The sequence below is a fragment of the Scylla paramamosain genome, chromosome 32 (assembly GCF_035594125.1).
Source record: "Scylla paramamosain isolate STU-SP2022 chromosome 32, ASM3559412v1, whole genome shotgun sequence".
Taxonomy (NCBI): domain Eukaryota; kingdom Metazoa; phylum Arthropoda; class Malacostraca; order Decapoda; family Portunidae; genus Scylla; species Scylla paramamosain.
In genome coordinates this window covers 10,387,871-10,399,880 of record NC_087182.1, presented here as the reverse complement: position 1 = coordinate 10,399,880, position 12,010 = coordinate 10,387,871, and the positions used below count along the sequence as shown (strand labels likewise).

The window sequence follows — 12,010 nt, the reverse complement described above, 5'->3', positions numbered from 1 at the left end:
TACCACCAGAGACTGAGTTTGTTTGCTTGCAGAGGCTACTACCAAGGACAGAGGTTGTATGCTTACTGAGGCAACCACCAGGGACTGAGTTACTGAGTTTGTTTGCTTGCTGAGATAACCGGAACTGAGTTTGTATACTTACAGAGGTTAACACCATGGACTGAGTTTGTTTGCTTGCAGAGGCTACCACCAAGGACAGAGGTTGTATGCTTACTGAGCCTACCACCAGAGACTGAGTTTGTTTGCTTGCTGAGGCTACCACTAGGGACTGAGGTTGTTTGCTTGCTGAGGCTACCACCAGGGACTGAGGCTGTTTGCTTGCTGAGGCTATCACCAGGGACTGAGTCTGTATGCTTATACCAGGGAATGAGTTTGTATGCTTGCAGAGATCAGACACTATCAGGGAGAGAGCTTGTGTGCTGGCAGACACCAGACACCGTCAGGAAGGGAGTTTGTGTACTTGCAGGGATCAGACACCATCAAGGAGTAAGCTGGTGTGCTTACAGAGACCAGACACCACCAGAGAGTGAGCTTGTGTGCTTGTGGGGAGCAGACACCCTCAGGGACTGAGCTTGTGTGCTTGCAAGGAGCAGATACAATCAGGAAGTGAGCTTGTGTGCTTGCAGGGATCAGGCTCCATCAGGGAGTGCATTTGTATGCTTGCATAGGCTAGACATCACCAGAGGGTGAGCTTTTGTGCTTACAGGGATCAGACACCATCAGGGAGTGAGCTTGTGTGTGTGCTTGCAGAGATCAGACACCATCAGGGAGTGAGATTGTGTGCTTGTAAAGACCAGACTTCATCAAGAAGTGAGCTTGTGTGCTTGCAGGGATCAAGACACCACCATGGGTGGTTAGATACCACCAGAGGGTGAGCTTGTGTGCTTGCAGAGGCTAAACACTACCAGGGAGTGGTTTGTGTGCTTATGGCTGTGTACTTACAGAGGACAGAGGCGAGATGCTATCATTGGTTGCCTGCAACGACGCTCAAGCAAGGGGTTTGAGTGTCTTGGACTCAGACATCTTGCATGAACAAGAGAGGAAGCAAGGTCACTCCAGATGGACTCTTAACTCTTGGAGCCGAACTGGATGTAGTAGACCAGGGGGAGGACAAGGATTCTTCAATGTTTGCACGTGACCACCAAGTCACGGGAACCTCACCAGGGGAAGCACAAGGATTCTTCAATGCTTGCACGTGACCACCGAGTCACGGGAGCCTCACCAGGGGGAGCACATCGTAAGAAAGACCACTAGAGATCCTGACATCTTTGAACGCTAACCTTTGAAACTCTGTGCTCACAGTTATGTCGTTATATGCATCGGCCTCAGGACTGACACAGTGGTAATGAACAGAGAACCTCCATGGAACTGAGAACTGGTGTGATGCTGAGGGTATGAAACTCGTTCTTGACCAGAGATGAGGATGAAATCTGTCGTAAATGTAACATACTGACGGAGCTGGAAACATGTCCAAGCTTTACTAACTGATGCCCAGTGACCGCCATGTGGTTGCAGATATTGCCAGTTGGTACTGTACATAATGGTGCCTCACCAGTGGTGTGAGTGACTACGTTATGGAGTTTTTCCCCAAAGCTTGAACCATAACGTAAATGTCGGGGTTTTTTACATTCATTAACGTAATTGCTCTCCCACCATGTGCCGTTGTCTAGAACAGGTATTGATCACATCGAATTGTTAATCAGCTGATCAGGTGAAGAGACTTATCTGCTATCTGCTATGGAGAAAGATCATGTGCACAACTCTAACTCAATCACTGCTGAGAAAGGGGCCACCGGTTACGAACTCTGTTGGATGATGCTGGGACTATGTGAGTTTACGTAATATGTGAATTTCGAGTGAAGCCTGACAGGGGGGAGTGTTACCGCCAAGCGGGTGAAAGAAGTTGTTGTTGTGCAAATAAGTTTGTCAATGAGGAAGAAAAGGGCCTGCAGGTCAGGGCGAGGACCAAGACGAGGCCCAAGTCAACAAATTTCTTGTACAGTCAGTGCTAAGGTAGTGTTGATGTAAGAAGATGAAGGATGCTTGTTATGACATGAGGCTAAGATGAGGCCAGCCTTATCACTGTCACTAATGGATAACAATGGACAGGGTAGGAACCCAGGCAGTAACTGAGGACGATAGGGACACTTGGTTGAGGACACTCGTACAGGGAAGACGTGTGTTGCTGCAGAGACAGAAGTAGATAGACCTACCTAGAGCACCTGTCAGAAAGGCCGTGCGCGTTACTTAATGATTACCCCAAGACCCAAACACATAAGTGTAACAACTGTCTGTATAAGAATACATTATCCTATACGTGCAGAATCATACCTATATTACGCAAATTATTCATATAGAATATTGTCTATGATCATTAATGTATATCTTCAGGTTTTGACCGAATTCAAGCGGATCCAACCAGATTCAATCGAATACAATAAATGATTTGTGTCATCGTGTGGATCTGAATCAACCTTCGCCGCCTGCTGGCGGTAATATATGTATGTATGTATGTATGTATGTATGTATGTATGTATGTATATATATATATATATGTATATATATATATATATATATATATATATATATATATATATATATATATATATATATATATATATATATATATATATATATATATATATATAGAAAGAGGAGGCAGTAGCACTGGATCAGGGGGTGTGCTGTGAACTTATCATTAAACCCAGCAGTGACTTCACTGAACATTTCCATTTGTGTCTCACAACACAAGGAGGCAGTCACAGCCTGCCCTCTAATGACAATTCTCTTCCTTCACACAAAACTATATGCACCTAATTACACACACACCCTTCACTCAAAATTCAAAATTATCATGTTGATTCCTACAACAGCCTTGGAGTCCCCATCTGGGGAGGGGACCACAAATGTCCCTAGGTTGGACTGCTCTTCTGTTATTGACCCTAAGTGCCTTGACACCCCCCCTCAACTTTTTCTTCATTAACTTATGTAACATTTGTGGTCTTAGATCTAATTTTCAATCTGTTGAATACCACCTATCCTCTACTAAACTTCATCTTCTTTTCCTCACTGAAACAAAGATGTCTGAGGCAACTGACAGTAGCCCCTTTTCTGTTGCCTCCTACTTTCTCTATCCACATGTTCAATTCAAAGCAGGATGTTGCCTTTATGTGCGCAATGACTTAACCTGCTCTTGTGCCCACGTTCTTGAATCTTCCGAGTTTTTCACCATTTGGCTACAACTACAGAGTCATTCTCAAACTAAATTTATCTGTGCTGTATACCTCTCACCGAACTCCTCTGACTATAAGAAATTCTTTGACTACTTAACTTCCAAAGTGGAGCACATTCTCTTCCCTTTTACAGATATCTCCATTCTTGGAGACTTCAATGTTCACCACCAGCTTTGGTTTTCCTCTCCCTTCACTGACCATCCTGGTGAACTAGCCTTGAACTTCACTATCCTCCATAACCTAGAACAACTGGTGCAACACCCTACTCATATTCCTGGCCGTCTTGGAGATATGCTCAACATTCTTGACCTTCAGCATAGAAGTGGATAGGACAAGAAGTTTGGTTTAGAAAATCATTGATGAATAATAGGAAGAGAGTGGGTGACAGGACATAAACCTGAGGAACACCACTGTTAATGGACTTTGGAGAAGAACAGTGACTGTCTGTCACAGCAGCAATAGAATGGTCAAAGAGGAAACTTAAGATGATGTTACACAGAGAAGGATAGAAGCTGTAAGAAGGTAATTTGGGATCAAAGCTTTATGCCAGACTATCAACAACAGTGAAAGTTTCATCAAAATCCCTAATAGATTATGTGTTTTGTCCTCACATCTGGTATGATGCAGTGCTAAGCATCACATCTAAAACCGTGAGTGTGTGTGTGTGTGTGTGTGTGTGTGTGTGTGTGTGTGTGTGTGTGTGTGTGTGTGTGTGTGTGTGTGTGTGTGTGCTTTGTTCTCTCTCTCTCTCTAAAATAATATTTAAAAAAAGGAATGTTTTCCTTTCCCACCACTGGCAGCACAGTGAGTATTCCCTGCCACTTGCATAAACAACAAGTTTGTTAATTGAGTGTTTCTGCAGGATATACGTACAGTTTCCTTAATTATCTGCTATGCCAAAGGTCCCAGTCAAATGTAAATGTAAACATCAGTTGTGTTAGAGCAATATTCAACATTGTTGGTGTTGGAGTCTACACTGGTTGACAGGTCTAAACTTGTGGAAGAAAACCCTGATAACCCCTTATCTTCACCTAACTAATGATACATATGAATAAAATTAGTGTTAAGGAACTAGTTTTACAAAACATATATACATTAGTAAATAATGAACATTAGTGTGTACCATGAAAATTTACGTAACAGCGCCAGCACAGATAAGTACAGTCCTTTTATTTTATGTTTTTCATTTCTTTTCTTTCATTTGTATCTATCATACTCACTGAAAATAGAATATTTATAAGAGTAACACTCAATCAACCGGTAAATCCAGCTATCTGGGACACACTATTCCCCTTGGGTGCCAGATAGCTGGATTTATACTGTATATATATATATATATATATATATATATATATATATATATATATATATATATATATATATATATATATATATATATATATATATATACACACGCACACAAAGTGGAGCCACCGTTCTAGAACTTAATTAATTCCTGAATACCATTCAAAATCTGAAATGTTTGAAAACTGAAACTATTTTCCCCACAGGAATCAATGTAAAATGGATTAATCTGTTCCCAGACACCAGTCTACCCTGTCTTAGTGGCTTATGAGACACTCCCACAGCCAAAATGGTTGCTTCGCAACATCTCCAGCTCACAAATTATTTATCCAGAAAGGATGTATTAAATAAACTTAGCGACACAGAACTCATCAGAAGATACTGTTTATACTGTGTAGTTATTCTCTTTGTCACCAATCTAGTGAGGAAAGCCTTACAGAGGGACACAGAGAGGAACAGCCCATTTATCATCCAAATTAAGGTGATCATAGCACTTAGACATCATGCTGCTGGGAAATGTTACAAGAAAAATGCAGTTGTGTAATAGTGGTAGTGTTGGGGGTCATCGAGAGAGCCACAGGTAGCTCAGGATTACTCATGAGTGCTGAAAACTCTTCATTTACATTGAGGCTTTTCAACAGGATCACATTTACTTTATTTCAAAGACTGAATTACTGTCTTACACTTGGTGTTTCTCCTCCAAATATATAAAAATGAAGTAAATATTAACAGTGGTATTCCTCAGGTTTATGTCCTGTCAGCCACTCTCTTAATATTACTCATCAATGATCTTCTAAACCAAACTTCTTGTCCTATCCACTCCTATGCTGATGATAACACACTGCAGTTTCTCATGTCTTTTCATAGACGTCCAACCCTTCAGGAAGAAAACAGTTCTCACAGGGAAGCCATTGAATGCCTGACTTCTGATCTCTCTAAAATTTCTGATTAGGGCAGAGCAAACTTATTAATGTTCAATGCCTCAAAAACTCATTTCCTCCATCTGTCACCTCGACACAAGCTTCCAGATCTTGTACCTCTTCTTCAATGACACTCAACTGTCCCCCTCTTCTACAGTGTACATCCTTGGTCTATCCTTCACTTATAATCTAAACTGGAAACTTCACATCTTATCTCTAACTAAGACAGCTTCTATGAAGTTAAGCATTCTGGTCGTCTCTGCCAGTTTTTCTCAATCCCCTCAGCTGCTAACCCTGTACAGGGACCTTATCTGTAGTTTGCTTCACATGTAATTGAGGGGGTGGGGGGGTCCACTCATGCTGCTCTTTTAGACAGGATGGAATCAAAAGCTTTTTGTTTTATAAACTCCTCTCCTCTAACTGACTGGATTCAGCCTCTTTCTCACTGTCACAATATTGCATCTCTTGTTATCTTCTGATATTTTCACAATAACTGCTCTTCAATCTTGCTAACTGCTTGCCTCCCCTCCTCCTGTGGCCTCACTGTACAAGACTTTCTTCTTCCTCTCATCCCTATTCTGTTCATTTCTAATGCAAGAGTTAACCAGTATTCTCAATTATTCATCCCTTTCTCTGGTAAACTCTGAAACTCCCTGCCTGCTTTTGTATTTCCTCCTTCCTATGACTTGAATTCTTTCAAGAAGGGTTTCAAAACTATTATCCTCTGTTTTTTTTTATTATTCTATCTGACATCTCTATGGGAACTAGCAATAAGTGGGCCTTTTCTTTTATTAAAAATTTTTGTTGCCCTTGGCCAGTGGCTTTCATAAAAAAAAAGTACACACTAATTTTTTTTCAATAAATTTATGATGAAACATAAGAAAATTTTTCCACACAACATTCCTGTAAAATAGGGATCTATCTTATGCAGAGGTGTGTCTAATATGCCAGCAAAATGCAGTAATAATAATAATAATAATAATAATAATAATAATAATAATAATAATAATAATAATAATAATAATAATAATAGCTAGAAAAGTATAACTAACAGTATTAAAAACATTATGGCCAGTTTAGGCTACAGCCATACTAGTGATAATTGCAAGCAATTGGGCAGGAGAGTTGACAAGCTGCAGCATTAAGTTTGCCACACTTACAGTGAGAGAGCAGGCAGGTGGTAGCCACAGTGGCACAGCCTATTTTTCAGACATTCTCTCTGCTCTACTGTGGGAACTTCTGGTTACAATATTACAAAAATTTTTTGTACCCAAAATTTCTCCCATTACTAAGAATTAGTATACTATCAGTACTTAATTTTTGTTTGTCTAAGAAATAAGTGTTTTGTCAATTAACGACTGTTTTATAACAAGCTTTGATGTCATCTTTTTACCAGTCTTCCTTAAGGTTAAACTATTGTCATTCAGTATGTATGTGACAGGACAGATATAGTGCAGGGTTTTAATATGAAAAATTCAAGGATTTGTTGAAGCTAACAGTTCAGAACACTATCATGATTAATGGTAATTACTAAAAACATCATTATGTTCAGTTCAGGCAGCCAACAGTAAGCAAACACTGTGAACCCTTTCAAGTTTACTGTAAGACAGTCTCATACAAGTGTGTGTCTGGCCAAAGGTACAGAGGTACGAGTAATGAGAAGAACAAGGCATGTCTGCCCTCCAAGCCCACCTAACTCCCTGTAATCAGCTCTGGTGGGCCATTTGGGACAAATCTGAATGGTCCTATGAAGAATTAACACATCACACCTTTCCCTGAAAGTACATTATAAATACCCTTAACTGCTTAAACTATACATATCACAGTCATGGTGTTATCATGGGTTCCCTTTAGGTCCTACTTTAGCAAATGCACCCCAAATAAATTGGTGTGAGCAAAATTTCCGTAATGAGCTGTGCTATGTCTATGTTGGGCAACAAACTTCTTGCATCAGTTGAGTGATGAATGTCAACTAATAATGCATCTCACTGCAGGCCGCAAACGACACAGCCCGCCCACGCCTGCTCACTGTCAGAGTGGCCACATCTACTTGATACAAAGCTCACACACTTTTCTTGCCATTGATCGCACTCACCTGCTTGCTCACAACCACCACCAGTGTGGCTGTAGCCTTAGGCATGGTACTGTACTACAATATTAGTGAAATAGGTTATGATAAGCTAGGTATGGTACATTAAGGTTTTTGGTAGGTGTGAGGCCATGACATCATGAGGATTTTCAAAAGTTATTCTGTTTATAAGCTGAATGCCCAATGCATTATCCAGGAAAATGACACACAGCACACCTCACGCCCAAATAAGTGTCAGAATTTTCACCAGATAATGTATCACAAGGATAGATGTTTTAAAACAGCTGAATTGCTGGCACTGGATAATGTCACACAATAGTTAATAGAAATGTGAATAATCAAAAGATTACTTTATTTTTTTCAATTTGTGTTTTTTCTTATTAACCAACTTTTACTGATTTACACAAAAGATAAGATGAGATAAAACTCTCTGTAAATATGATATCACAAATCCAGCACCCTTCAGAGTGACCTATAGTGATAACCCTTTGGTTACAGTAAATTCTCATAGCAACTCAGTTGAAAATATCACCAATATGATACCTACTGTTCAGTGAATATTGTATATAATCTTACTTGTGAATATTTGGCAGCCCAAGCAGCAGCAGCATCACTAACAGAGGTTCTGCCTTCCCTTAACCCTTGCAATGCCCTCTGGTCCTGCTGACGGTGATACTCTTCTGTGCGATTCTGAAGGAAGGCCTGAAGCTTCTCACTCAGTTCTGAAACACAGAAATACTTGGCAGTGAAAGAAATATGGTAAAGAAAAATAAACTTAAAAACTTACATAGCTACTATTTCTAGCATCTAAAGTTCACTATTTCATAGGGAATGTTACATTTCCAATGTAACATTTTCCAGGGTTTATATAAATCTTTTTAATTCTTGTGAACATAACATAACATGGAAATTGTAACATGGAAATTGTAAGCTATGTCTAAATTGAATAAGACTATCAGCATGTTAATCAGTTACCATACCCAACTCACCATTATGTAAGTAGATAGGGATGTTATGGTGTAGTATGAGACGGTGTGCCAACTCCACTGGGCAGATATTTGCAGGAACTGCTACGGGCACACGCACAGTTATACTCTGAGGCTCCACTCCCAAGGTGACTTCACACACACACTCATCACTGCGTGTGCTGCCCACCATTTTGGGTTGATGGATCGTCTCCTAAGTTTCAGGACAGGTGAAGTGATGGTTATTAATACTAATCCCTTATTCTGGTTAGCTATTCTGAACTTTGCCATAACTACCTATATAAACACATGACTGAAGGTAGAAAAGAGCATCTATCTTAAGTCTCCAGACAGTTTAGTAAAACCTATACAACTAGAAGAAAATTCAGAAAAAAAATTTAAATGTATCTAAGCAGTATACATAAAAATAAATACATGAAATAAAATAAATGGGCTGGTTTTGTCTTAGTACATATAAAATCTCACAGCTAAAGTAGAAAGTACTTAAGTTTTTTTTTTTTTGCATTACAATGTTCATCTTATACAGCATAGTATACTTGATTTCCAAAGTGGTGATATATTGATTGACAGTTACGGAGATAATTCAGTATGTCCTGGTTACCTACAGCTATACTTTCAAGACGTTGAATAATTCTCACTTGCAACAACAGAAAGGAAGTAAAAGCTAGATAGCCAGTCATTACATTTTTCATGATACAAAAATCAGGAACTATTTTTTTTTTAAATTTCCCAAAAGTTCAAGTTCTGCACACATCTGAAAATTTAGTATGTACAGTACATGCCATTTGTCATAGCAATCAACAAAGGATATATTCAAAATGGCTTTGACCACTATACTGCTCCATTTTGCTTTAAACATGTCCATCTAAATATACAACTGACAGATACATAACATATTCCCTTGGATATTATATAGTTACACAAATAGTACCATATCTTACAAGATGAAGAATGGCAATAATAATGATTCAGGAAGATAGCCTTTCATCAATTTCCCCTCATTTCAATTTATTTTACTTGTATGTCTGTTTTCCCTTTCTTACTAGAACTGATGAAATGTTTTTCATACATTTGTTTATTTTCAAAACAGTCATTTTGTTTGGTTATCCTTGTTTATAAAATCTATTAAACAAATTACACTCTTAATACTAGACTTGTAGAATTCAGCATTCTAAAATTAAATGCCCTAGGTTTTTTTTTCTATCTTTGTCAAAGCCAATGTATTTAGTATCTTCTTCCACAAAACCTATTTTCTTAACTCAGTTTTAGACTATTTGCTAAACATTTAAACAGTACAGAGGTATCTTGACTTACAAGTTTAATTCATTCCGTGACTGAGCTTGTAATTCAATTTCCTCGTACATCAAATCAATTTTCCCCATTGAAATTAATTGAAATGCCATTAATCCATTACAGTCCCCAAAAACACACCCCAATTTTTTTGTTACATGTTTTTAAATAGAGTAAACCCTCAATATAATGAATCTCTGTTTACTGAATTTCTGGTATAACCACCCCCTTTAAGGGGTCGTTATACCGAGTTATTTTCCATTTTTGTTGTTTATGAACCAAACTGCACCAAATTTTTATGAGCTATAAACTCGTTTTAGATGAGTTATATGTAAAGGTTCCATTAAATTTGGAACAATATGTTTTCTTTTTCAAAGAATATACAAAAAATTGAGGTTTAGATTTTTTGCATATTTTAACAATTTTTCTTGGATTCTCTTGAAAACTTGTCACAAAATAATTTGATGGTTTTCTACGAAAATTATGTGATAGTTTCATCACTGGTTTCATTGTCAAGAAAAAATCCAAAGTTATTCTTCATCCGAATATTTCTCAACCTAGAACAAAACTAAACACTCAATCAAAATTATGTCAATTAATATTTTAGATATTTTAATTCCCTATCTAATGACACCAGAATCATCAAAATTGGACAATAAATACAAGACAAATATGTTTCAATAGCGCGATAAATTAGTTTTGAGATATAGGTCTTTAACCCTTAAAGGGCAAACGAGATGGTGTGAGTCATTATTTCAGAGTGAGGGTTTTTTAAGAAGAAAGAGGATGATTTTCCCACTATCATATTTCCTTACATACTTAACATAGAGCTTTAAAATCAAAGCAAAAAGAAGCAACAACCCCTTTTCTTTTACAACGGCATTATTGCCAGAATTCTAGGTGTTGTAATTTTGCTATGAGTAGATACTGAACAACAATATCTCATCTCCCTGGATGACCCAGTGTGTGTTAGTTTGAATGGTTATGGCTGAGGCTACAGCTGACACGTGCACCTTCATCCTCCTCACTACTCAGCCCAGTCTTCTTCACAATACATTCTTATGCTGTTATAATGTATTTCCTTGGAGTTATTGAATTGCAATGAAAAGTAGAATAAAAGAATCAAAACTTCCTCTTTACATTATATTATAATGTAACTTTCCATATGTATTTTTTGGGAAATTAAAAAAAGAAGAAAAAAACAGTTGCTTTTTCACTATGTACTAATGCCGATCCAAGTACTTTCCTTACATTTTGGCTGGAGATATGAAAAAAAAAACTCAGCTTGCTTGATTACATTACATTTTGTTATAAATGTCACATAAATACAATAAATATATCACTTATTGTACATTTAATTTATTTTATAAACATCTTAGGTCTTAAAATATGGGAGAATTGGATGACATGTGGTCAACCACATATTTTTGAAAGGTAGCAAAGTTTTCTCCTACAGAGGCTTGCCACACCCTCTGCAGTGACATCACACATGGCTAACTCATGATTAACTGCTGCCTGCCTCCTCCCTCCCCCCCCCCTCTCTCTCTCTCTCTCTCTCTCTCTCTCTCTCTCTCTCTCTCTCTCTCTCTCTGTTAACATATCTGAGAGAGAGAGAGAGAGAGAGAGAGAGAGAGAGAGAGAGAGAGAGAGAGAGAGAGAGAGAGAGAGAGAGAGAGAGAGAGAGAGAGAGAGAGAGAGAGAGAGAGAGAGAGAGAGAGAGAGTGTCATCAGCAGCTGTCAAGGTCAAATATGAGGTATCTGAAACATAAAGGTCATAAAGTAATGCCAAAGTTATGACACATACTCTCTCTCTCTCTCTCTCTTTCTCTCTCTCTCTCTCTCTCTCTCTCTCTCTCTCTCTCTGACTACAACTCTTTGATAACTCCTGGCTCAAGAATAATCCCAAGCCACCTGTAGCATCAACATCAAGATCGAGACCACTTATATTTTGACATGATTTTTTTTCTTTTTATCAGTGGTTATCACACTTTTCTTCTTCCCACCACCTGCATTTTTCACTTGCTTAGGAGGCATTTTCAGAACAAAATGATCACAAAATAAGGCAATAAGGGTGAAATAAGTAAGGCACAACACGAGGTACATCCAGCTGTGGCACCAATGGTAGCATGGGCATAAGCTGGGCTTGCATGCGCTCATCGATGCAACATCTAGGCGTCAGGAAAGAAC

At 38.4% G+C, this 12,010-nt stretch overlaps 1 protein-coding gene across 6 annotated transcripts in view; it reads right to left on the bottom strand.

The window, feature by feature from the left end:
* Window positions 1–12,010, bottom strand: part of LOC135089177 (protein C12orf4 homolog) — a 116,456-nt gene that overhangs the window by 87,013 nt on the left and 17,433 nt on the right. For all 6 annotated transcript variants that reach the window (XR_010261407.1, XR_010261408.1, XR_010261405.1 and 3 more), the window contains 2 exons: window positions 8,537–8,726; window positions 8,124–8,269 (listed from right to left, as the gene is read on the bottom strand). Coding sequence is in view for 1 of the 6 variants with exons in the window: in XM_063984489.1 (XP_063840559.1) it covers window positions 8,124–8,269; window positions 8,537–8,705 (315 nt within the window). In the remaining 5 variants the exon portion in view is untranslated. The remainder of the gene's footprint in view (window positions 1–8,123; window positions 8,270–8,536; window positions 8,727–12,010) is intronic.